The sequence below is a fragment of the Lissotriton vulgaris genome, chromosome 7 (assembly GCF_964263255.1).
Source record: "Lissotriton vulgaris chromosome 7, aLisVul1.2, whole genome shotgun sequence".
In the NCBI taxonomy this organism is placed as follows: Eukaryota; Metazoa; Chordata; class Amphibia; order Caudata; family Salamandridae; genus Lissotriton; species Lissotriton vulgaris.
In genome coordinates this window covers 105,791,157-105,818,648 of record NC_141695.1, presented here as the reverse complement: position 1 = coordinate 105,818,648, position 27,492 = coordinate 105,791,157, and the positions used below count along the sequence as shown (strand labels likewise).

At 44.8% G+C, this 27,492-nt stretch overlaps 2 protein-coding genes across 2 annotated transcripts in view; both read left to right on the top strand.

Moving 5' to 3' along the window:
• LOC147700921 (C-type lectin domain family 2 member D11-like) overlaps positions 1-27,492 on the top strand; it is a 141,829-nt gene that overhangs the window by 67,111 nt on the left and 47,226 nt on the right. Inside the window, exon 4 of the mRNA XM_086928544.1 lies at positions 22,135-22,238. Within this exon, the coding sequence (XP_086784670.1) occupies positions 22,135-22,238 (104 nt within the window). The remainder of the gene's footprint in view (positions 1-22,134; positions 22,239-27,492) is intronic.
• Positions 502-4,356, top strand: LOC147700922 (alpha-1-antiproteinase 2-like). Its single transcript, XM_086928378.1, has 3 exons — positions 502-1,036; positions 3,600-3,711; positions 3,969-4,356. The coding sequence occupies exons 1-3, from the start codon at positions 502-504 to the stop codon at positions 4,354-4,356; spliced, it is 1,035 nt and encodes a 344-aa protein (XP_086784504.1).

The following is a 27,492-nucleotide window of genomic DNA, read 5'->3' as shown; positions in this document are numbered from 1 at the left end:
CTCACGGTACGGCACGTGGAAACGCGCACAGCGTGACTTTGAGTGTGTGGCCTTCTCAGGAGCAGCAAGCAAAGAACTGGTTTCTCGTTGCTGCTTCGCAAAAATAAAAAATATAACTCAAAAGAAAAAAAGAAAGCAAAACATCGGGGTGAAAAAAACAGGAAAATCCCAGATCAGGAAGTGACACGGGAGGGGCGCCCGATGACTTTTGGGCGCACAGGCTGCGATTTTTTTATAATTTCTATTTTGGGTCTCGCTCACCCCCGTCGCAAGCGTGATCCGAAGCGGAAGCCCCCTGGAGGCAGGGGTGGGCTGAATAATTGAAAGAGATAGAGGAGAGGGACGCACGGACACACGCAGACAGATCGCATTTGGCATTCAGTCAGTGAGTCAAGTAACCTAACCCCTCACCTCACTTCACAGAAGCATATCCTCGGGAGGAGCCGGTGTACAGTACTACAGTGAGCTGAAACCTCCCCAGAGTAGACGCAGCGCCTCGCCATGGCCGCTCAGAAAGTAGCGCCCGCTAACGGGCAGTTTGCCTTCACCTTCTACAAGCATGTCGCCGCCGCAGCACAGTCCAAGAACATTTTCTTCTCTCCCGTCAGCATCTCCACCGCCTTGGCCGTGCTGTTGGTGGGGGCCCGGGCCGGCATCCTCTCTCAGATGGTGGAGTGCTTGGGGTCCCTCCTCCCTCCCCCCCCTCCCCCCCCCCGTGAGCTGCCCTTGGAGGAGGTGCACGCCGGCTTTCACCACCTGCTGCAGGTGCTTAACGACCCCGGCAGCCAGCTGCAGCTGCACACGGGGAACGCCCTCTTCATCCACGAGGGCGTCGAACTGCTAAGCCCCTTCCTGGACGAGCTCAAGCAGAACTACCAGTCCCAAGCCTTCTCCACCGATTTCCAAAATGAGGAGAAGGCCAAGAAGCAGATCAATGGTTACGTTGAGGAGCAAACGAAGGGCAAAATTGTCGATTTGCTCAGCAGCCTGGACACAAGAACTGTGCTGGTTCTCATCAACTACATTTACTTCAGAGGTAAGATAGATGTCTTACGCACGAATGCAACCGCACGAGCTTAATGTTACTTTTGCAAGGTAGATTTTTTTCTCATTGGATAACAAAGAAGTAATCCTTTTTCAGGTTGGTTATTATTTATAGACAGTCGTGCGTTACACAAATTGATTATTGTTATGTTTGTCCTTGATGGTTGCCGACTTTGCGGGATTTGGGAAAAGTAATTGAACATTTAAAAGCATACTTTTTCACGAGCAACGGAGTTGGAAAAGTTATTTGAAAGTGTCTACCTGCCCTGCTTTACTTTCTTGCTCAGAAGTAATCTGATTACTTATTTGGATTACTTGTTATGCAATCCCATTCTGTACTAAGACAAAAAGTAAATCATCTGTAACTGTGTGAAGATGGCTGTGCACCAATGACTTTATAATGGCTGATTTCTATACGCCACTTCATATACAAACTAGTGCAGCAATAGTTGCTTGTTCTGTCAGCGCCGGGAAGCCTTTTGTGGGTAGCTGTGCGCCCTATAAGAACGTTTTAATATTAATACTAGTGTTGCTGTAAATTAGACTGCATTTTATACAGCTTCCTTGAATTGCCGAGCCTTTCTCGCGTTTCACATCTATAAAAGCTCGGTATTTACCTAGTCCTATCATCTCCACAAAGCTGTACAAAAGATGGTATTTGCATTGCCTGGCAGAAAAAAAAAACCATTGTTTGCAAAGGGCGCTGTGTCCTTCACGTACTCCTGAAATGCATTTCTTTTATTAGTCTACATAGCGCCAAGATTCTCTGACATGTAGTTTTCTTAACAAAAATGTTCTTCATACTAAGTCTGGGTGTGTAATTTTATCTAGAGAAACCCGCAGCCTTGTCAGTCAGCGCCTGGGAGACAGCTGCACCCATGTGCTGAAGTCCAGGGAGATTGAAGGCGTTGGCAGTGGTTTCTTATCCCTACTCATTCAGCGGTGTCTTTGAACTCGCTGCGCCCATTGGCTGCCATCCAGGTGATCTCTGATGGTTAACATTACACGAGCAGGCCCTTTTCACCCCCTTTTATATTTTTTTGATTTTTAGCAACAGTAGCTAAGGTTTTAAAATAATATGCAGATATTGTATTTATAGAGCTCTTCGTATGCCATTGTGGCTATTTTCGGAAGGTGAGCTCCTGCACCACTGGGGAGCGTTTGATTGGCCAAGCCTTGTCGTGATTTGCTGTGGGCCTGTGGGGTGCATTTTGATGACCTGAGAGGTGCTCATTGTGCCCTCCAGAGGCAGCCTCTACCAGTGTGCGATGGAGGGGGCGGTGCGAGTGATAGACATGCAAATTCTATTTAGGACTGAAATATATATAGGCCACTACACAGCACCGACCTAGCCGTAGAGACATCTGAGTGTAGTGTGCCCATGTAGCTTGAAAAAGTGCACGAAAACTATGATAAAAACAATGCTTTAATTATTATCATCACTGTGAGACAGCAGAAAGGGAGGCCTTGACTGAGGGAGCTATGACTAACCTGGGGCAGGCATTAATTGTGCAGACAGTGATACAGGAGCACCTGGGAGCTCTTGACACGCAGCACCGCGAGTAGAAAGAAACCATTTTTTTAAACCTTATATGTCAAAATATTTGTATGGAAGCAAAGATTCCTTCCTGACATTCATCCACTGCTATTCTCAGCAACTGCGACCAAGGCGCACCTGGCAGGTTTAAGCGGCGTACTGGGGTGCTGCGGTGCCCAGTTTGGGAACTACTGGCCAAGAAAGCTGAGTGCACCACCATTAATGTCATACAGGGGGTACCAGATAACTACTAGATGTATTTCAGAAGCCTAAGGAAGTGACCTTAGCACCTCACAAAGAATTTGATTGTGCGATTCCCTTTGAACCTAGAGCCAAGGTACTAATAAGTAGAGTATATTCACTCATCGAACCCTAAGGCAGTACCTTGGAGAAAATCTTCAGAATGGCCTGATCACATGGTCCTTGTTTTAATGTGTCATCACTTTCAATCCATCCAATACCACCACCTTTTCTTCCTTCTCGCTACTAGGTTTTGTGTTCTTGTTCTCTTTGCAAACTTATGCCCGTCCTAAGTAGTCTCTGTGTGCGTCTCTGTGGCTCTGTGTGTGTGGCTGTGTGTGTGTGTCAGTGTATGTGTAGCAGTGTGTGTGCGGCTGTGTGTGTGCGGCTGTGTGTGTGCGGCTGTGTGTGTGTGCGGCTGTGTGTGCGCGGCTGTGTGTGTGTGACTCTGTGTGTGTGACTCTGTGTGTGTGACTCTGTGTGTGTGTGTGGCTCTGTGTGTGTGTGTGCAAATGCAATAGGTGTCGCATTTGCGAGAGATTAAGCTATTGGCATTGTAAATGACAATGCCATTTATTTATCTGTTTTCCAAACCAACACATAAATAAAGTTTGTCATTTACAATGCCAATAGCTCTAACTTTAGCAAAGGCGAGATCGTTGCATTGTAAATGCTTGTTTAATATAGTTTGTCTCTTGCCTGAGCTAGGAAATGTGGTTCCAGTTGCAAACAAAAGATGATCAGAGTCTGGTAAACAAAGGTCTAATTTTTTGTCCAGAGACACACTATGATCATGTGGAAACCAGAATAGACATTTACAAATGTACCCACAAACTAAAACTAGCTAAAGTTTTTCAGGCATCAGAATATGACCAACATTACAGAATTGGGTAATAGTGCATTGAATACAGAGGGATTTCCCCAATAATCTATAGTCTCTGAAATGGAAGATTTGAGAACTGCCTTGGGTCTAGCCAATTAAGTTGATGAAGGAGATCTATCGGACTCACAAATATTGACAGAAATGGGGATTAGGACAGACTAACATATAAAACCAAATTAAAAAACAAATCAAAATTCTGTCCTACCTTACATCCTGGTAATCGAATAGACACATTTCATGATCTAGTTGTATCTGAACTTAAAGTGATGAGAAATGTCACACATGGACGACACAAAGAAAATCTAACAAAGAAAATCTAGCACTGCAAGAACAGGAAGCACTGAAATCACTTTCAAATAATGAACTAATAGAGATCAAGCCGGCTAACAAAGGGGGCAACATTGTGATCCAGGATGAGGAGGAATATATCCTGGAAGCAATGCGACAACTGGATAACAGAACAAACTACATGAAATTGGTAAGAAACCCCACAAATGAACCGATGGCAGAGCTCAATTACAAACTAAAGAACTGGCATGAGAAAGGACTTTTAAATGATGAGGAAGTTTCATTCTTGAAAGATGACAATCCCATAACACATATTTACTTCCTGACAAAGGTGCATAAGACACTGCACAAACCACCTGGTTGACCGATAATATCCAGCTGTTGGTCACTATTTGAGAATGTTGCCTCATATGTGGATTACTTTCTAGCACCAATAGTGCCCACCCTCAATTCCTACATCAAGGATACTGGAGACCTTTGCAATTTGTTATGGAGACTGGATGGCAAAAGGAATACTTGCTTGTAACAATAGATGTAATATCGTTATCTACATCTATAAGCCACAAGAAAGGTGTGCAAGCGGTGAAGTATTTCTTAAAACAGAAGCCCCTGGAAGAATTGCAGCATACACAAATGCTCACGGAAATGATGGTGCTATGCCTTAGGAACACTGTCTTCTTATTTAACAAAACCTTTTTCTCCCAGAGCTGCGGGACCACCATGGGAGTTTCCTTCTCTCCAAGCTATGCTCCAAACAGCATACGGCCAAGGTGGTACTCTGGCTACACTTTATAGATTACTTGTTCTTATTATGGAAGGGAACAGAAGAAGAATTCATGGAATACTTCATAACTGTGAATACCAATGTGGTACGTACTCAATCATATACCGAGGTAGTATTCTTGGATACCAAGGTGTATGTTAAAGGAAACAAAATACAGACCACTGTATTTCGCAAAAGTACAGCCACCAACAGTGTACTTCATGGCTTAAGCTTTCATCCCACCTCATTGAAGAGAAATATACCCTATGGTGAATTTATTTGGATGAAAAGAAACTGCTCCCAAACCACAGAAATGGAATCAAAATTCAAAGAGACCAAACAGAGATTCCTACAAAGAGGGTACAAGTATAATGACATTTGACGAGGAGAGATAAAAGCAAGATGTATGACACAAGCCCAAACTTAGGTGTACAGAAAAGAGAAGAAAGAAGAAGTATTAAAAATGAGGAAATCAGAATGATCATGACTTACAGCAAGGAGAATGTTAAAATCCGAAATATAATGAACAAATACTGGAAAATACTACTTAAAGATCTGGACATTGGTAAACAATTGGGAGCTAGACCCTTAATAACGTTCAGAAAGGCATCATCACTTTTAGATAAATTGATAAAAGTCACTTTGCTCTGAAAAAATCGGGAATGTTGTTACAAAATCTACTAAATGATTTGGCAAATGTAGCAGCTGCAAAGCTTCCAAAATTGGGAAGAATGTAGAGAATATCATGGATCTCAAAGAAAAAGTCTTTAACATCAACAAAACTATAACGTGTGAATCCTCTTATGTGGTCTACCTGATCAAATGCCTTAGTGGGAAACGCTACATAGGTAGTATGATATGCATGTTAAAAAAGCGGATTTTAGGGGGGCGTGGTTTGGACGCAGAGGAAGATGGCAGCCTAGTGCATATCTCCTCCCGTGGCGAACAACCAAAAAAGGAACTGGAACCCTTAAAAGCCGGTTAAAGTTACTTCGGACAGCAACTGCAAGGATCGGAAGGTGAGGGACACCCATGGAATGATCATGCAGCCGTGAGGTCCCCTAGGAGTGCCCTAAATGTGAAATTCCCACCGTGACTGCGAGCGGCGTAGGAGAGGGGCGGAGACTCGGCGGATCCGACGGCGGCTTCGGCGTGCTCGGCGAACTCGGCAGCGTCGGCGGAGGTACTGAACGGACTGCCGACATGCACCCCCACAGAGCACCATCAATGCCACATTGCTGAAACAGTGAGTACAGCCTGCCACCGCTGCTTACAGGCATTGTCTCCTGGGACGAGGGGTGCTGAAAGCAAAATGGCGGGTGCAACTCTTTCCAGCCTGAAAACGAACTAAAACTAATGACTGTCTATTAATGGCAATGCGATTTAATGTGATACAGTGGGCTAGATGGAAGCATATACAAGCTGACTACTGCAGGGAGTCTACAAGTGACAAGCTCAGCACTAACCATATTTCGGGCTGGCATACTCATTCAAAATGCCGCTTATTCATCAGCTCCAGCTTCTATGACACCTGGTAATACGGGATGGTTGCGGGATACACAACAAACTCAAGCTTCACGACTGCAAACTGACTGCAGCCACATTAATACAACCAGCAGTCTGTAGATACAAGTGGTTCTGATCACACAGTGAGGGGCCGGAATCAGTGCAGCGAGCCAGGTCGGAACCGGCTGCAGCCATAAGAGCACTCTTTGAAACCTCATTAAGCCTGACAGTTACTCACATAGCCACATACTTAGGCGCTAACACTGGAAGCGGCACTATGCAACCCCAATGAAGCAATGGATGCTCGCGCGGTGGTCTGATGCCTAAAATGTCGGTAAAGTGAACACACAGTGCTGCTCCTACTCTACAGATCAGGTATACATTTCATGTGGAGCTCATAATAACTACACCCGGTTGTGCTATCTACTTATTGACTGACTCCATTTCCAGTCATACACGTCTGGCAAGGTACTGTCGCTCCTATACACTAGGAACCCACGATATGGGGGATAAGGAACACACGAAGAGTCTCAAGAGACTCAAGGCTGAGCAATCAAGTCCACTTAAAGGCAGACAGGAAAAAGGTGATGCCATCGATATTATACTGAGCAGATTGGACGAAGTAAGAGACCTAGCAAAGTCAACCAGAGACGAGGTCGTTGCCATCAGACAGGACATAAGGGACACGAATATAAGGCTTGCAGAAGCTGAGTCAAGGATTAGTCGAGTGGAGGATGCTCAAACCGCAACATGCGGGGCTCTCAAACGCTTATCCATAGCCTCAGATCAAACCACAAAGAGACTCTCCGAGTTGGAGGACAGGAATCGGAGGGGCAACCTCCGCATTTTTGGAATTCCAGAGGGATCTGAAGAGTCCCATAGCTCCTGCATGCAGTTCTTGGAAGCTTGGTTTACACAGGCCACCAATATCACCTTCCATCAGCCGCTTGAGTTCGATAGAGCCCATCGTGTTCCAGGAAGGATAACAAAAAACCAGAAAGGTCCCAGGCCTATCGTCTGTAAACCATTGAGATACCAACATGTGGAACTGATCCTGGCATTCATTCGGAAGTGCAACCATATCCTATGGAGAAATACGAAAGTCTATATCTCACAGGATTATAGCAAGGAAACAGTCGAAGTCCGGAAGGCGTTCCTGGCTCTACGTCCACAGCTCCAATCGAAACGTTACCAATATGGATTCGTCGGCCCTTCCAAGTACAAAGTGACATTACATGGATCGACGCAGGTATTCACGGATCCACTAAAGCTTAAAAGGCTGCTGGGAACTCAGGACATCCAGGACATGGACACTAACGGACCGGTGGATGGGAATGCCCTGACTTCATCTTCAACCTCTTCTTTAGCCACAGCTTCGGCAACTGCCTCTGCGACTGCTTCTGCCTCTGCGACTGCTTCTGCCTCTGCGTCTACCTCTGCCTCTGCTTCAGTTCCTGATCTACATTGAGTATCCTTTGCCTTACTATGCGTTCTGTACCCACATTTTTGACAATACCTGTGCCTATAGTTCGGCAATCCCAATGTATGGATGTCAGTACTGGTTGTCGCCGCCCAGTATATATACAATATGTAGGTGTCTACCATAATCTGAATTAAGTGTTCCCAGGTTCTTGATAACGCCTTAGCTCAGGGCGCAAAGTATATAGTCATGATCTCACAGATTAGTGGCATGAGTCCTATGCTTCACAAACTTTTACTTTAAGGTAACGGACTTAACACAGGCGAAGAGGTGGAGAGGATAATTATTGATGCTTCCAAGTTAGGCTCATAGGTGTTGTTGTCATGGACACTGGCACGTCAACTAAGCCACATTGCATACAGAATTATCAGGAGGGCACCCACTGTCTACTATTATCTACAGTCTATGGCATGCTTCTGCTGTATTATGTTAACTTGTTACTAGTTTAGATCTGGTATGATCACTGTCCGGATTCTCAGTTGTAGTAAGCTCAAAGTTACGGTTACACCTGTTCTTATAATTTGTTGTGACCCGCGCAGAGATCCAGTTCCAACATTTGCAAAGTGCATTATTACCCATGGGAGGTTAATGCTGTTGGTATTTTTCTCAAGTCACCATGCCTACTGCATATTTTTTGGGAGGGGAGGGTGGGGAGGTTGGGGGTTTGGGTTGGGATATATGTGGGGTGTTTCATCTTTTTCTTTTAATTAATGTCCTACTTTTTTTTAGTGGTTGCATCTCGTCGTCAATCTATGCGCACTCTCAACACTCTAATACAAGAAAGGGTTGTCGAATTGAACTGATTTCTCTGAATGTCCTATTTACAACTAATATAGGCCCTGCTTCAGTGCCCACTAAATCAGGGGAAGTTAACACTATAGTGCTGACCCTTAATGGTTCCCTAATAATAGCTGGTACATTACTCAGGAAGGCAAATAATAATAAACACAGGGTCTCGCCCTCCATCAATGGAAACCTAACAGTTCATCACCCTAAATATGATTACACCAATGCCAATTGTTAGTACACCTATGGGGGTTACTCAGGTAGGGAAACTGAAGGTGCTTTCCCTCAATGTCAAAGGCCTTAACAATCCAGTAAAACGTCAAAAAATCTTAGACTATCTACGTAGACAGAAGACAGACATCGCGCTGCTTCAAGAAACAAAATTGGAGGCTAAGCAGCTCTAAACACTTAGAAATAAATTCTTCAGGGATGTCACGGGCTCAGATCCGGTGGGGAAAAAGAACGGGGTAGCAACTCTGATTTCCAAAAAAGCTAACATTGATCTCCTCTCATCTCCGACTGACACCAAAGGGAGATGGGTTACAACCAAACTCCTAAAAGATGGAACAGAATTCTACATCACTAACGTCTACGCCCCAAACTCATGCGACCTAAAGTTTTGGTCGGACCTCACGAAACAAATTGAAAAGATTCCGGACTTTGCAGTCCACATTCTTGCAGGAGACTTTAATCTTCCAGTGGACCCGACCCTGGACAGAGGCTCTCGATATCCCTTTCGTAGCAATAGGTCTCATAGAGCCTTCAAGAACCTTTGTGAACAATTCCACCTGGTAGACTCTTGGCGCCTGCAACACCCGGACGGTAGGGATTACTCATTCTACTCCTCGCCCCACGACTCGTTCTCACGGATTGATTATTTATTCATCACACAGAACGCCTTACCCAGAATTATAGAGACCTCAATAGAACCAAGGCTTGTGTCCGACCACTCCTGCATCACACTCACCATCTCTGACATAAAGCCATCCACCCGACAGTCAGTATGGCGACTCAAGGATGAGGTACTTGAACACGAACAACAACGGGTAACCATTGAAACTGCTATCAAAGAATATCTGGCCCACAATACCAGGGGTGATACCTCTGATTTAACTAGGTGGGAAGCACTAAAAAGCACTATAAGAGGGGTAATCATTAAGATTAAATCTGCCATGAATAAGAATCATAATAGGAAATTAGAGGAGCTAGAAAAAGAAATATCAATACTAGAAGCTAAACACTTTCAGGACAGGAAAGTTGAGTCACTAAATAAGTTAGCCAATAAAAAATATGAATATAATAAAATTGTAAGTGAAAGGGCCGGAGTCTGGCTGGATAGGAGGAGAAGGTTCAAACTGTGTGAATCGAACAAGGCTGGTAAAAGTCTGGCAGCGTACCTCAAATTTAAACTACAGAAAAACACGATAAATTCCATAGTTGAACATCTGGGTGTTGCCCATTCCGACCCAACCAAAATAACAGACCTGTTTAAAGAATTCTACGAGAAACTCTACGCCAAGAACGTAGAGGTGGAAAATCAAAAGATAAATGAGTACTTGAGTAATTGCAATCTACCTTCCCTTTCCATAGAAGAGCAAGCGGACATAAACAGTCCGATCTCGTTCCTGGAAGTCCAGACTGCCATTAAATCCCTAAAATGTGGTAAAGCCCCCGGTCCGGATGGCTTCTCCGCGAAATTCTACAAATGTTTTTCCACGGCAATCACACAACCACTGCTCAACATGTTCGAAGAAATAAGTGAAACAGGTGAAGCTAAGGGCACTCTTTCAGAAGCCACTATCACGGTTATTCCGAAAGAGGGGAAAGATCCCACACTAACAAAGAACTATAGACCAATTTCCCTTATAAACCTTGACTGTAAGCTCTTTGCCTCCATCCTAGCGGCACGCCTCCAGAAAATATTACCAAAACTTATACATCCCTCACAAGCGGGTTTCATGAAAAACAGGTTGTCCAGTGATAACACCAGGACTCTTGCGCATGTGTTAAAAAAAGCCAAACTCCTATCCACGCCCGCAGCAGCAATAACATTAGATGCTGAAAAAGCATTTGATAAGGTAGACTGGAGGTACTTGGAGGCCGTGCTCCGTAAATTTAACCTGGGCTCCTCAATCATCAAGATGGTCATATCTCTTTATTTCTGTCCAATAGCGAGGGTCAGGGCAGGTGGGTCACTCTCGTCACCTTTTCGACTACACCAAGGCACGAGGCAAGGATGCCCCCTTTCCCCGTCACTATTCGTGCTGGCTATCGAGCCATTCCTTTACCAAATTAGACAAAACAAAAATATACCAGGTATCCCCTTCAACGACTGTGTCATAAAATTAACAGCATATGCAGATGATGTATTGGTAATATCAGAGAAAGCGAATGAAGCTATACCTGCCCTACTCACAACGATTGACGAATTTTCAAATGTTTCCGGCTATAAGTTAAACAAAGACAAGACAGAAGTCAAATCACTCAACAACTTAGGGAATAAAGCCATTATGGGTGACTCGGGCCTAACATGGCAGCCAGGCTGCTTTAAATACCTGGGGTTAGATTTTGATAACGACCTAATCTCCACAATACGAACTAATGAGAACATCGTTCTGAACAAAATAAACAAGCTACTAGATGGTTGGTCGCCTAAATACTTATCCTGGTGGGGTAGGGCTGAAACCCTAAAGATGATGGTAACACCTTTAGTTAATTACATAGCGAGTATGCTGCCAATGACTTTTTCCGATGATTTCATTCACAAGGTAGAGAAGCTGTTTGGTACGTTTCTGTGGCAAGGGAGGAACCAAGGATATCAATGAAAAAGCTACAATTAGCTAAAGAAAAAGGCGGCCTGGGCCTCCCGAACTTCAGACACTACCAAACTACGTTCCTGTGTAAACAGGGAGCTCTGTGGCTAACCAAAGAGTCAGACTATACCCCGCTATGGATTGATATAGAAAAAGCTACATTGGGTAACATCCCACTCATGGGCCTACTCATCATGGACCTTACACATATTCCCCACTCTAAATATATTCTTCTGAACACAAGAAGGGCTCTCCTGAAGCTCGACCAAACAAACCACAATGGCCTAAAGATCAAAAAGTCCACTTCCATAGCTCTCTGGTATAACCCCTTATTAAAACTCAACGGAGCACCGCTCCAGTGGGATCATTGGTCCGCGAAAGGTATTAACCTGGCAAGTGATCTCTTCAAGGGCACTGATCCTCTACCGTTCTCGTCCCTACAAGCCACACATACCCTCACGCCATTAGACTTCTATGATTTTTTTTAAATTAAAAACTCTCCTCTCTGCGCGCTCCTTGACCCCCTCTGAGCCATGGCTATGGAGCTTTGTACCACGCATTAATAAATCAGGGCATTTCGTTTCGAAGATCTATAAAATGCTCCTTCCCTTCCCTCAAAAGGCGAACAGGAAAAATGAGAAGAGATGGGAAACAGAGTCAAACACCACGGGTATTCCCTTCGACTGGGACATAATATACACTACTGCATTTAGAAATAAGGTCTCCCCTATATTATCACAGACTAAATTCATGTTAATTAACAGAACATATGGGACACCTGAGAAACTCTATAAAATCAAGTTAAGAGACTCCGCAACATTTTGGAATTGTGAGGCAGGGGTGGGAGACTTGGCACACATGTTATTTGATTGTCCTTTACTGAAGGGATACTGGAACAAAGTATTTGACTGCATTGAGCACATTTTTGGTATCAATCCGCCGAGAGAATTTGTGTATGTGCTACTGGGGATACAGGAACCGCACTTGGCAAATGCGGTTGACCGTCAACTGCTTGATCTCCTTCTAACCTTGGCATGCAAGGTTGTACTTTGTAAGTGGAAAAATGCCTCTGAGGTGTCTTTCAAAATGTGGCAAGAATGGTTGTCTTTCCTACGAGGTGCCGATAACCCTGCATTGCACTCTCCCCCAGGGCGCATCTCCCATAAAAAACTCTGGAGGGCCCTGGACGCTTCCTCCTTCTCGTTTGACCCCCCTTAGACTAATGAGCTATTCTCAGGCCGGACTGTTCTAGTCAGCAAACCTTCAAGAAGAGATCCTATGCGTGCTACTTGATGGCTATGCAACTGCGAATGTATTTCCATATATGTAATTGTATGACCACCGCATTTTTTGATGTCTCTTTTTCTTTATTTAGGTTTGTCTGCTACATTACTGTGTCAATGATTCATGTACCATTTTTCCAGCATAATCAGGTCTTTATACTTGGAGAATCATTTGTCATATCTTTGATGCTTCTTTGCTCCTAACTGTATTGTCTTGTACTTTTTATTTCTGTTATGAAAAAATAAAAATGATTTGAAATAAAATTTAGATTTTAGAACATATCAGGGCAACTCAAAATAAAGACACCACATATGTGGTAGCAAAACATATGATGATGCATGAAGGGATATCTTGGCAGAATATGACATACTCAGGATTGGGTACTGTTCCAATTCATGAAAGGGGAGGAAATAGAACTTTGAAGCTCAGGCGCTTGGAGTCACAGCTAATCATAACGTTTAAGACAAAGGTACCTACAGGATTAAATGGGGATTAAGAGATGTACATACATCTTTGATAGAAATGTCAAAAGAAAGCAATCTCCAGCTCTGAAATAATGAACAACTGAGACAATGCCTGGTGTCATTGTACTCACAGATGTATATATGTGAATTAGAATAATGCGCTTCTTTAAATATGTGTATGTACATATAATGGATCCGGAGTAGGACAAGGACTTGTATTGTTTTTTAGACCATCATTATATATTAATGTGACAGGGCACTTAACCCGAAAAAAAAGTTACAGTTCGGTCCCAACAATGGAGGGGAGGGGGCATTAAGCCCGCTACACACAAGAGAATATGATTTGATATTGAAATCATGAGACACTGAGACACTGAGTCTAAATTCAGGTACAGTTGTAAAAAGAAGTACCTATATACATGAGGCTAACCATTTGTGTATTACCATAACACATTAATATATTCAGTACAACGGTAACAAGAGTCATAGCAGGCGAAAACATTCTTACTCTGTGATAAAATGCAAATCACTCATTAAAACAGATCAATGAAAATACTTGTAAATGTTTGTATATATTGTTTTCTGTATATTCGTGTGACATACATTTATGCAATGTAAAATCTACCTATCCCACAATGCATCATAATAGGCAAATGGGGAATGTGGCATAGAAAGTGAAAAACAAAGATGGACTACTGCCATGCACAGTGATCAAGACCAGTCGGTCGTAACACGTAGGTGGAGTAAGGATGGCTCATTAAACTCAAGCTAAACAACCTCCGGAGAGTGCTGCGTGATTAATTCTTGGTAGAAAATATGGTTGCAAGGACTAGACCAGCCTTCCCGTAAGCACCAGCTAATCTGTACGCCCTTCATCTCGGGACCAAATTGTTGGAATATATATATATATATATATATATATATATATATATATATATATATATATATATATATATGCCTCTTCTTCATGGGCATTTGCAAACAGCACATCTGAGGCTCACATTGTTTGAATTTCCGGTTTTGTTTATTACAAACCCTGCCCCCAGTGGGCGTATACTCAGTGCAGTTCCATTCTGGTGCATTGTGGGGCATTGAGTCCATCATGCGAGCATTAGTGTTCACTTAAAGTAAGTTCAACATGTGCGTTCATAATTAAAGTCATTTTCATTCCTATAGTAGGCGGCAGATTCTGAAAGCAAGCTAAATAAGCATTTGGATTGCTGTGCCGATCAGGTTTTGAATAGTTCAAAGCCCCAGCCTCTCCCAGCTGGCATTTGTAATCCTTTACCTGCTGGTGATGGTTCGGAGGAATTTATCAAAGAAGCATTCAGGGTGTTGAGATAAACTGCAGATGGGGAGTGTCTAATTGTTTCACAATGGAAATAGGAAGGGGATCTCTAGGTGAGCCAGATTTGATGTTACCTAAGATCGTTATTAGTCCTTCCATACTTAATAGAGGCCAAAGGTCCAGATGGGCTGTGGAAGTAGAGGTGAGCTCCAAGTTAGGGGGGGTAGAGGTGACATGTGGGTCACTGATTAAAGTAGTAATGGAGTCTTGTTGTGGTCTATTTAAGTTGGGATTGGCTAATTCCTGCTGAATTTTTTCAATTTTTTCAATGAAAAAAGGGCGAGATTATCGCACTGCTGGTGGTTGAGGGGTAGAGGGCTAGCGACTGTTTTAGAGCCCGCCAGCTCTTTTACTAAACCAAAAAGTGTTTTAGGGCGATTGGTGGCTTCAGTAATAGTTTTAGAAACAAAGGCAGCTTTGGCCTGATTGCAGAGTTTGTGGTAATTATTTCTTGCCCTATTGTAAACGAGTTTCAGATCGAGAGCATAGTTCCTGCGCCATTTTCTTTCTAAGTCTTTGCATATGGATTTTTCAGTTTTTAGATGGTCATTAAACTAAGGTGCTGGAGGTGGATGGATGTTATGTTTTTTGTGTGATAGAGGAAGACAATGGTCTATGGCTTTGAGGAGCCAGTTCTGTGTGTCTGAGGCAAGGATGTCGATATGGAGATCAGCGGGAGGGGCGTTGTGGCATAGAGCATTATTAAGGGCCTCAAGGTCAAGATTTTTCCAGTTCCTACTAGGGACCTTCCAAGGAGAAAGGGAGGGAGTGCAGGAGGTTGCCATAGTAAGACTAAATTTAAGGAGATAGTGGTCAGACCAGGTAATGGGAGATGCCGGATTACACCTAATTTCGGAAAGGCTGTAAAAATAGGATCCAGCAAATGTCCTGCTATATGTGTGGCGCCTGAATTAAGAAGGTTGATGTTAAGGGCAGCCAAATCGGGGATGAAACTACTACATGTTGTGTTAGAGAGATCGTCTAGGTGTAAATTAAGGTCTCCAATGAGAGAGAAATTACAAGCACTCATATGTAGTGGGGTAATGTAACTAGGGAAAGTGGTTGCCCAAGGAGTCGGGTTCCCAGGGGGTCGGTAGACAAGTATTCCAGAAAGTGTGAAATTTGTGTTGAGTGTTAATTTAAAGAGAGCGGCTTCACAGTTGGGCATATCCAAGGAGTCAAATCTGCACTGGAGCCACTTTTAAAAAATAATGGCTATGCCACCTCCAGTTTTCAAGGTTCTGTCTTTCTGTATAATGGCATAGTTCGGTGGAAGGCCCGCGGCTATATCAGGCCCGGCGCTCTCATGTAACCATGTCTCAGTGAGAAAAAGTGGATCTGGTTTTTCGTCACAGAGGAGATTGAATATGTCTAATTTGTGTTTGGGTAGCGAATGGCAATTTACACTAAGGAACAGAAAGTTATCAGCGGGGGAGATTGTCTTAGGTTTAGGTGCTGTGTCTCTGATATTAGTAGGGGGATAGGGCTGAACGTTTAGAAAGGAGAGATTGCAGTTGTAACATGTTTCCTTCCCAGTATGATAGACTGAGAGAGTTCTACATTCTTTTGGTGGTGGATGACGGAGTGCCAGTAGTTGTTCCGATGAGAATGTCAATCTGTCCAGGGATGATTGTCCAGGGGTCATGGCCTCTGGTCCCGGACAGGCGCGGACGGGCGCAGACGGGCTTGCCTTTGGCGCGGCTTCGGCGCGCCTCCACTGCGAGTGGGGAAAGCATCAGTTTATAGAGGTGGTGAGGGGGAGAGCACTAGTCTGCTAACCTCCCTCCCACCCCCGGAAATAGCAATCACTTCCGGCAAGCACTAAAAGTTCACAGTTCCCTCCACATCAATCTGAGCGAGCTCAGCGGTGGACCGGGGAAAGGGGTGAGTAAATTCAAGACGGTGCAGTGAGCAAGTTTAAAAAAGTTTTAAGAAGGGCAAGGATGTGCAAGTTAAAATTCACTAACAGTGAGCAATGCGGCAGATTTCAAAGCGCTGGATTGTGAATTGCGCGTGAGCAGCAGAGGAGTCCCTTACCAGAGGCTCCGAGTTCTATCAGTAGTATTATACAATAAAAGTTGCCTGTCAGCTTGCAGGAACTGAGGAAGCCTTACTTGTTGCGTCCCCTGCGCGTGGGGGAAGCATCAGTTTATAAAGGAATGTGGAAAAGCAATGTTGGCTTCCGCATAAGGCGGGGAGCCGGCTGGGACCATGGGTGCATTGGGGCTCCCCCCGCGGTCCCCAACGAGAGGCCAGGCCCTGGGGGACGGGGTCCCCGGGGCAAGGAGTGGCCCAGGAGGGGGGCCATGCAGACCTCTCCCCCATAATAAAAAAAATCAATAAACACGCAAAGCCCGGCCCCGGGGGATTGGGTCCCCGGGGCCATAAATGGCCTGAGGAGGGGGGCCACGCAGCCCCTCTCCTAATATATAAAAAAAAAACACTGGTCATGCCCCGGGGGAGGGGGTCCCCCGGGCCAAATATGGCCTCGGGAGGGGGGGTGCGCGTCCCCCTTCCATTTTTGAACAAAACAAAAAAATAGGGGTGAGGCATTGGGGGATGGGGTCCCCAGTGCCCAAAAAATAGTAAAGGAAGGGGGGCCACACGCATCCCCTTCTTAAAAATAAAAATTAAAAGAAAGGACCGGCCTCGCCAAGGCCCCACACCCTCCCAGACACACACTGCAAACGTGCCCTATGGCGCACTTTAAGTTGGGGAATTAACTCCCCTTCAATCCTGATGGCCTCTGGGGGCCAACTAGCACACCAGTTACCTCCAGTAAGCGCCACAGGCCTGCGTTGCAGAGGTGGTATAGGCCACGTCCCTTTTTACACCTCGCTGCAAGTCAGCTCTGTGGCGCTTACTGGAGGTACCTGGTGGGGTAGTTGGACCCCAGGGACCCTCAGGATTCAAGGGGACTTAATCCCCCAACTTACAACGCCCCAGGGGGCGCGTTTGTAGAGTGGTGGAGAAAGGGGGCATGGCCTTTGTCTACCTCTCACCAATCCCACTGCGTGTGGCTTACTGGAGGTAAAATGTAGGCTAGTTGGCCCCTAAAGGACACCCAGCAGTGAAGGGGACTTCAATCCCAAGCCAAGAGCGTGCCAGGGAGCGAGTTTGTAGAGTGGTGGGCAAAGTGGGCATGGTCTGGTACGAATACTTACCAGTGCTGCTGTGTGGGACTGACTGGGGGTAATAGTTTAGGAAGTTGACCCCCAAGGATGTTCTTGGGGGGCCAACTAATCCTCTTGTTACCTCAAGTAAGTCCCACACAGTGGGATTGCCAAGACGTCTTCGGAGGCCATGGCCCACTTTCTCCACCACTCTGCAAACGTGCCTCGTGGCATACTAAGGGAGGGGGATGAAGTCCAATTTAGTCCCGAGGGAGTTTGGGGGCCAAGAATCCCTCCTGGTACCTCCTGTAAGTCCTACGCAGCGGAATTCCTGAGCATTGGTTTGAAGCTCAGCACCCTTCGTCCATCACTCTGCAAACACGACTACTAGTTAAAGTAGCATATTTCTGCACCTCTGACTTAGAGGTAGTTTTAATCCCCCTGCCCTATAATGTACTAGGGCCTTACAGAGGTGGTCATGCTAATCTCAGGGGTACCCCAATGCAGTGTTCCCAAGTGTATGTAGGTGTTTTCACTGTATACTAGCGCCAAGATGCTCCCTCCGGAGCGAACGTCGCGCTCTAGAAATACCCCACCAAATATCACCAAATATTCTAAGTGTCTTTTAGCATAGCACTGGCTCTAGGCCTGGTTAGTCAGAGTCAGTTACCACCAGTACCCATCTGAAAAAGTTGTGGGCACAGGATGATTTTGCAACAAGGCCTCTTTCTGCTCCTCTGTTGGTTCTTTCTGCACATGTCTTGCTTCTTCCTGCACTTTACTTCGTCTTTGTGAACTTCTTTTGCATCTTTCTTCATTTTTTTGCTTCTTTCTGTGCGTTCTTTCTTCACATGTCCTACCTCTGTAGGCATAGTTAAAAACTAGCATTTAAAAAACGTTGAAATTCACTGAAAAACCATAGGTTTCAGGCACGTTATAGTTAGAAATTAGCATTTAAAAACCTTAGAAATTCACTGAAAAAACCCATAGGTTTTAGGGGAAGTTATAGTTGGTTGGACATTTCACTCGTACAAAACCAGAGAAATTCCCCCGTTATAGTTATTTCAACTAACTATAACTCGCGAGTGAAATGTAATCTCGCCTTAACTTCCGGTGACGCCTGAAGCGCACACCCCAGATTTTCCACTTCTGTTGTGCACAGGCCTTGCGCCACGCACATCCGGACACAAGGCCCGCCTACACGGAAATAGCAAGAAAGGGACTATCCCTTCCCCGGGAATATGTGATGATATTCAGCAAACCAACATCCCGCATACCATCACTCCGCAATTTTTATAATGCTGGACTATTACTCCGCAAAGACATAATTTCTAAAACTTTTACAACGCATATGACTTTATCATGCATGCCATTATAACGCAAATGCATGTGTGGTAAAGTCATATACATTGTAAAAGTACATTAATAAAACATCAAATATATGTTTGTACATATGTGTACATATGGATGTTCCACGAGCCTCGTGTGCTGCCTAAGTTTCTTTCTGCTGGAGGAGACGTCTTGGGTAATATATATATATATATATATATATATATATATATATATTGCAGCACGAATCAACTTCATCCAGTTGAAAAAAAAATATATATATATATATAAATATATATATATGTATATATACACATTTTTTAATGTAATAAAAACATTTATTCTTTTAAATTGCATTATTTATATTATTTTTTATTATTATTTTAGTACCCTTTACACCCTAAAAACGAATCCCACCCTGCTCCCTTTAAATACACCTGCACCCCATCTTAACCCTATAAATATACCCTGTACCCCAAAACCCAAAACTATCCCTAAACCCTAAAAATACCCCTGTACCCCTGTACCCAAAACCCAAACTTAGCTATGAACCCTATAAATATCCCTGTAGCTTAAAACTCAAACCTACCCCTGACCCCTAAAAATACCCTGTAACCCAAAACCCAACCTACCCATGAACCCTAAAATACCCCTGTGCCCCAAAACCCAAACCTAGCCCTGAACCCTTAAAGTACCCCTGTACCCTAAAACCCAAACCTACCCCTGAACCCTAAAAATACCCCTGTACCCCAAAACCCAAACCTAGCCCTGAACCCTAAAAATAACCCTGTACCCCCAAAACCCAAACCTACCCCTGAACCCTAAAATACCCCTGTACCCCAAAACCCAAACCTAGCCCTGAACCCTAAAAATACCCCTGTACCCAAAAACCCAAACCTAGCCCTGAACCCTTAAAATACCCCTTTATCCCAAAACCCAAACCTACCCCTGAACCCTAAAAATATCCCTATACCCCAAAACCCAAACCTAGCACTAAACCCTAAAAATACCCCTGTACCCCAAAACCCATACCTATCCCTAAACCCTAAAACTACCCCTGTACCCCATAACCCAAAACATATCTGAACCCCTAAAATACCCAAACACCCCAAAACATATACCTCAGTACCCCAAAACATAAACTCCTATACCCATACTTACCTTATCCAAACATTTAAAAAAAACCATGCTTTTACCATTCATGCATTTACAACGAATTTCGTTGTAAATGTATGCGTGGTAAAAGCATATAAATTGTAATGCCATGCGTTATAATGGCATTGCGGAGTCATGGTACTTTCGTAATGAAAGTATGCGGAGTGATGGTATGCGGAAAGAAAGTTGCCGAATAATGGGTGTTTACCCTCCCCCAGTAAGTACATTGGTGGCACGGCGGCCCACATCTCCAGCAACATACTCATATTTTTTCACCACCCATTTGAAAAATGCACAGGTCTCTCTCATTGATGGCCAGCACCGACATACACTTTTAGACACACCTCCTGCCACAAGTTCTAGAATTGCGAACTTTAGAGCTGGGGAGCTACGTTCGAATCTCGGCATCAGCTCAACATCCTGTGATTCCAGGCAAATCGCGTTGTCTCCCCGTACCTACAACAAATGAATGTGTTCTTCTGTAATGTAAATTGTGCTCATGCCATGTTGTCGAGTTTGCGCTATTTAATATTGCAAGGGAAAAAAAAGTAGGGAAACTCGAGTTCACACACTACTGTATGCGCACTCTTAAGTGCATCAGCAGTGCACTGTGAATCGGAGCATTTAACAGGCCTGTCACAGATAAGAAATGCTATCAAAACGAAATCCTACAAAACAATATACTACTGGGCGGCTGCAATTCATACCCGGACAACGTCTGGATGGGCTGCTAGTATATGGAAAATATGTATCAGATAGATGATGATACATATAACACGCACTCCCGGATCGCAATCCTCAAATCAGATGTTTATTTTAAACGGCAATGCGTTTCTTCCTTACTGATTTTTCAAAAGCCAAATTGCTCATGTGAACAACCACCATTTAAACAAAGATTAAAGTGACAAACATAGAACACAGACAGTCTGTTTTGCTGCTGGCATGGATAATGAAGGCACTGCGTTCCACTCCCATCTTGTGTATGTCTATTGAAACCTCATTAAGTCGAGATCTTGGCATGAAACATAATACACATCAAAATGACAGTACAAGTGTGCATATAGATCTTATCAATACATGTATAAAAATAAATATATGAAACAGAAATAAATTGAATTAATGCATTCAAATATCTATGGCAACAATAAAGATCATACAATGTTTCCATTGTGTTCACATTTCATCTTTGCAAAAGTGCAATTTTAGTCACGCTCTTCTCATAAAACCTAAATACAAAATTGCACACATGTGTGCCTCCACAATTCTTACTGATCATGTGTAAAAACAAATCAATTGAATTAGAACTTTCAAATAACACAGTGCAAGGGTGCCTGCACAGGAATGTGCCATATCTTGGAAGATAGATATGGCGCAATCCTACCCTCTCCATTTTATGAAGCGCATCAAGTTGTCTTGCTGCATTGCACTGCGTCAAATATTAATAGGGCTGCCCCAGGTCGAAAATGTTTGTAAATTCGCCCCTAAATCACTTCCACATTTATCCATTCCTGTACTCACTCATCCACCTTAACTTTCACTCATCATCACATTTGCCCATTCACTCGTCAATGCAACTACGCGCAAAGTCTTGACAGCCAATAAAGAATAATAAAGAGTAACTTTAACTTTGAACCCGTTCTGTGATCCAGCCGGCGACGCTAGCACTCCCTCCCTGGTGCTGCGCACGACCGTTGGCCAAAGCAGCCCCGCCCATCTAATAGAACGCCCGCACCGCAGTGGAATGTTTGACGCGGTAAACGGGTTAAAATAGCTAGAGTCCAGTTGGCCTGGCCAAATCTTTTTTGCTTTCCATAACATAGTGCTTCTTTGGGTGACGCTATTTGGCTAAATGCACATATAAACAACGAAATGGGCAAATTCATGTTCTAAGCTTCTCATGTCTTCATGGGTCACTACTACTACTCACTAGTAATAACAGTACTAACAATAACAACTATTATCACCTCTATTCTGATTAATTTTGGAATGCATTTTTGCCTATCATGACACTGTATTTCCGCTTAATAATTCCATTGAACTACTGTAATCAAGGCTAATCAGTACATTTCCCGATATATCTTTTTTTCTGTCTTGCATGCAGGATTTCTTGATGCGGTACAAAGGGGATCCCGATCACTGGATTGGCCTCCAGAGGGATTCTGAGAAGCGGTGGAGATGGATTAATGGCATTGAATTCAATAGCTGGCAAGTCCACATCCTTTTGCTTTTGTTACCTTGTAAATGTTTTATACAAACAGCAAATTGAGAATCTAATGACAACCCAAATGGTGCTCCAGAAACAGCTCCCCTTGTAGAGCTAGAAAGAGATCCAAATTAATGGAGAACAGTTATGCACCTCTATGATGGAGCGTTCCACTATAAAATAATAGCAAATAAAAATAAAAAAAATGTTTCTAGAATATAAAATATTATTTGGTTTTTTTTTATTAAAAAAATCATTAAAACACATTTCCCTACCTCATATTCATCTAAGACTACCACAATAACATGGGACGACACACATAATTGAAGCATAATATATTACATTTTAATTACATCTTTTGGTATTTATTTGTATTTTTAATATTAAATATTAATTTTCCCTCACCTATTTCTTACGTTTAATTTGTATGAAATGTGTCGCAATCGTGGGTTCAAGTTAAGTATTATTTTATTGTGATTTAAAAAAATTTTTTAAAGTTGTCTCAAATGTGCAAACTATTGTCTTTGCCACTGCTTTTTAGGTCTCGCCTACGGCATTGCTTTAGCGATGCTTGTTGGCGAGATTATAGTAAGGCTTTCAAAAGTGTACCCAAACTGCGGATTAGATACAGTGCATGTGAGCACAACCACGTGCATTGTGAACAGCTGCCATTTGCCACCAGACACTTCGTGCGAGCGCGCCGCGCTCCGCCTCTGCTGCCACTTCAGCTCACCAGGCTGCACACCCCCTCACCCCTCGCTCACCAATATCCCTCCCACCCTTCCTTTGATCTCACTGCGAGTTCTCTCAGGCTAATGGCCCTTCCCTCCCCCAGCACAGAGCGTGCAACGCTTGTTCTTTCTGCTTTCTCATTGCTGGCTCACGGCGCTGCTCCCAGTTAATCTAATCTCCCCATACCGTTCCCACGCAACATCTCCCGCCCCTTGCAGTTTATTTGTAGTGTCATTTTTTTCGCAATGGCACCCGCTTGTTTGAATTGTTGTTTTCCGCCCGTCGCAGACCTCCATCGACACTTCCTCCCCGTCTGCATTTTAATTGTTGCCACACCTCTTGGCTTCTCCTGTCACTGATCCCAGAGAACACACTCACATGCATTGTACCACACACATCTGGTTGCGTTTTCCCCGTCTCTGGGAGCCTGCGTCTACTATCCGGCACTAGGAGGGGAGGGCTGCCCCCACCCCACCCCATGCTTTTGTTTGTAAGCTCAGCATGGGACGCATGTCACATGCGCACAGGAGCTTTTGCACCCAGCCAGGGGGTGCACAAGGCACTGCCTGTCTCGTTACCCGAAGGACATGCCTCCGGGAGGGGGACCACACACACCCCAAAGCTAAGCTGCAATCACCTCCAGGCTGGTGCAGCCATGCAGAAACTTTTTCCAGAAATCAGTTATCAAAAGAGCCCAACACTCGCTCAGAGTACACCCTCAGCAAGACTCGCGTATTGCCACATAACCAATGCCCCCCATACATTTTAGAACCCTGTGGTAACGCCCGCTACTTAGCTGGCTGTTTTTGCACGGCGTCGTGCACAATGTAGAAAACATGCCCCACTCCCTCAATTGATGAAATGCATTAAGTTTGAGTTTAAAACATTTGTAAAGGGCACGTTCACCTGGCGGTTTCATGGCGCTGTGGTGTACTGAACCTCAGAGAACAGGAAGGTCGGGAGAGAATAGGGTGATTATAGTGGGAAGGCTTGTAGAAAAAGAAAGGTTTTTAGCGCCTTTTGGAAGTGAGAGTAATGAGTGGAGGATCTGAGGTGGGCTGGAAGAGAGTTCCAGAAGGTAGGGGCGAGTGTGGAGAATTTCGAACCCCCCCACTTTTTGCGCCTAAAGCGGGGAACTATCAACAGATGTTGGGAGGATGAACGTAGTTCCCTGGCGGGGGCGTAGGCTTTAATTTCCGAGGAGATGAAGGCAGGGGCTGATCCGACCCGAGCCTGAAAAGTGATACATCCCATCTTGAACTGGGATCGTTCTCGAATGGGGAGCCAGTGAAGGACTTGAGGAGCGGGGTAACGTGATGGAATTTGGCCAGGTTATAGACTAGGCGGGCGGCCTGGTTTTGGACCAGCTGTAATCGCCGCATACTGTATGCGGGCATGCCACAGTATAGGGCGTTGCGATAGTCTAAGCGAGAAATAATCATTGCCAGGACAATGAGTTTTAGGGCAGAAAAAGAAAAGAAGCGGGAAACCCTACGGATGGTGCGGAGTGAAAGAAAAGAAGAGGACACCGCTTAACCTGGGTTGCAGAGTGAGTTGATCATTCAGCTTGATCCCAAGCGTTTTCACAGAGGAGGAAGGGGAGGGGGAGGGACCTAGGGAGGGAGGTCAAAAAAGAGGGGTCCAGGGACTGGAGCAACCACCTGTCAAAACCAGCTCAGTTTTGTCTGGGTTTAACTTCAGGTGGTTGTATTTCATCCAGTCCCGGATGAAGATCATAATAGATTGGAAATTGGCCATGGATTCGGGGGATGGGGACAAAGAAAAGATAAGCTGGAGGTCGTCCGCATAGTTATAGATGGAGACCTCCATTTGCTGATCCGACCCGAGCCTGAAAAGTGATACATCCCATCTTGAACTGGGATCATTCTCGAATGGGGAGCCAGTGAAGGACTTGAGGAGCGGGGTAACGTGATGGAATTTGGCCAGGTTATAGACTAGGCGGGGGGCCTGGTTTTGGACCAGCTGTAATCGCCGCATACTGTATGCGGGCATGCCACAGTATAGGGCGTTGCGATAGTCTAAGCGAGAAATAATCATTGCCAGGACAATGAGTTTTAGGGCAGAAAAAGAAAAGAAGCGGGAAACCCTACGGATGGTGCGGAGTGAAAGAAAAGAAGAGGACACCGCTTAACCTGGGTTGCAGAGTGAGTTGATCATTCAGCTTGATCCCAAGCGTTTTCACAGAGGAGGAAGGGGAGGGGGAGGGACCTAGGGAGGGAGGTCAAAAAAGAGGGGTCCAGGGACTGGAGCAACCACCTGTCAAAACCAGCTCAGTTTTGTCTGGGTTTAACTTCAGGTGGTTGTATTTCATCCAGTCCCGGATGAAGATCATAATAGATTGGAAATTGGCCATGGATTCGGGGGATGGGGACAAAGAAAAGATAAGCTGGAGGTCGTCCGCATAGTTATAGACGGAGACCTCCATTTGCTGAAGGGCAAAAATGAGGGGGGCAATGTATAGATTAAATAGAAGAGGGGAAAGGGAGGAGCCCTGAGGAACCCCGCATTGTACCTTCCGGGGGTCCGCCGAGAAGTCACCCAGGCGCACTGCCTGGGTGCGGTCCCTCAGGAAGGAGGACAGCCAGACCAGGGCCGAACCTCCAACCCCGGCCGCCCTGACACGAGAGAGTAAGATGGAATGATCGACCGTGTCAAAGGCGGCGGAGAGGTCGAGGAGGACCAAGGCCTGGGGGAGGTTGGTGTCCATGCCCTCTCTGAGGTTGTCAAGGACCGATAACACCACAGACTCTGTGGAGTGTGCGGGGCGGAAACCGGCCTGACGGGGGGCTAACACCCCGTTTTCCTCCACGAACGTAGTGAGGGTCTGGCGTGAGGTATAAACCTTGTCTCTCCCATTTTCGGTAAAAATGTGTTGCAGGTAGCCCTATTTTTTTTTTCCTGTTTTGGGGCTTCAGTCTTTATTTTTGCCCGCCCAGGCACCAACTATACATTTTTAGGTCTCGCCTGTCGATGCGCATGCGCATCGAGCTTGCGAGACTATGGGGGGTTATCCACTCTTGAACCAACTTGCAAGGAATCGTGGCGATTCCTTGCAGTGCCCGTGACTTTTAAGCTCAATGCGCATGCGCATTGAGCTTAAAAGCGCGTGCACATCAGTTCCCTCATCCGCACGTCGCATTTCTCATCCCCAGCTCCCCTCCCCAGCTCCGCCCCCTCACTTCTTGATTGCACGGCCGCTAGGCCGTGCCTCCCCTACTCTCTTCCCCCCTCCTCCTCCTACTCTGCCTGCCGTGTCGCACCTCTCCCCTCTCCCCGCTCCGCCCCCTGCACACTGGCCTGAATTGTACCGAAGACTGGACCTCCCAGATCTAGGCTACAGCGTTGTCCTGCTTATTGGAACTACGCTGATGCAACCTCTGATTTAATTCTGCAGAACGAAGGGGGATGGTACACATTTGAAGAAACGAATCCCACCGGATACGGAACCGTATCAGCGCCTCCCGTTGACTTCCGGTGACATCGAATACTGTGGGAAGTTTGAGAGTTCGCCGGCTCGGTGTGTGTCCCGTTCCCACTGTCCCCATCATGACATCCAGGGTTGTTACCAAAGACTTCCGTTACCCCACCACTGCGCTCGCCAATGGCCTCAGAATCCCCATGCTAGGGTTGGGTAAGTGACGCAAGCAACTAATCCTGGTGAGCAGGGACTCACCCCCGATATTGACACCCCCTAGCCCTTCTGTTGTTGCAGTGTTCATGTTTATCACAACACCCGCCGAAGGGTGGCTTTCCCCCGAAATTCAGTGCGCTCTGTGGCATGCGTGACGTTGTAAACCTCAGCATGTAAGTGTAAACAAACGTAAGTACAGGCAGCTTGCAACAGACTGCGCTACTTCTGCACTCGTAAAATGAAATGCAAACACGAGCATTCCCCAGCAGAGCAAGGGAGAAAATAAAGCGTCGTTTGTAATCAACATAAGTTATTCATGCAATGCGCGTTGTTTCCTTGCAACGGCAGTTCGTCTAATAGAAATTAACTTAAAGGGAATTTAGAATGTTTTTAAAATAATGGAGTGCATTTATTGGCATGCAAGGGAAATGCATAGTTAAAATCGACAGATTGAAAATTCATAAAAGGTAGATAATTCTAGATATAACTGGCCTATTAATCGAACAGAAATTAGATCCAGTTTGCTATGTTATGCAGTAAAACTCCAAATTCAGTCTAAATTGAATTGCTTTTTCATTCGTGAGGACACTACACTCCTGTGACTTGTTATAGACACTTGTTATACTTTGCATACAGCACTGAACTCCTCTCAGCTTCATTCCACCGGTAAGCCTCTCTCACGGTCCCTTACTCCTGCACTCCTTTAGAGTCCTTCACTTATGGCTAGCAATGTTGCATTCCAAATGCTATAGGTGTCACATTCGCAAAAGTTATAACTATTGGCATTGTAAATGACAAAGCTATCAATTTAGCTATTTTAAAAACCAACAAATAAATAAAATATTTGTCATTTACAAGACCAATAGCTCCAA

Bases quoted from the DNA above. Each gene is read 5' to 3' on its own strand.
- LOC147700922 (XM_086928378.1), top strand. From the start codon at position 502: ATGGCCGCTCAGAAAGTAGCGCCCGCTAACGGGCAGTTTGCCTTCACC. The intron at 1,037-3,599 runs GTAAGATAGATG...TTTTTTGTCCAG, and splicing joins CAACTACATTTACTTCAGAG to AGACACACTATGATCATGTG. The intron at 3,712-3,968 runs GTAATAGTGCAT...CTGAACTTAAAG, and splicing joins GACCAACATTACAGAATTGG to TGATGAGAAATGTCACACAT.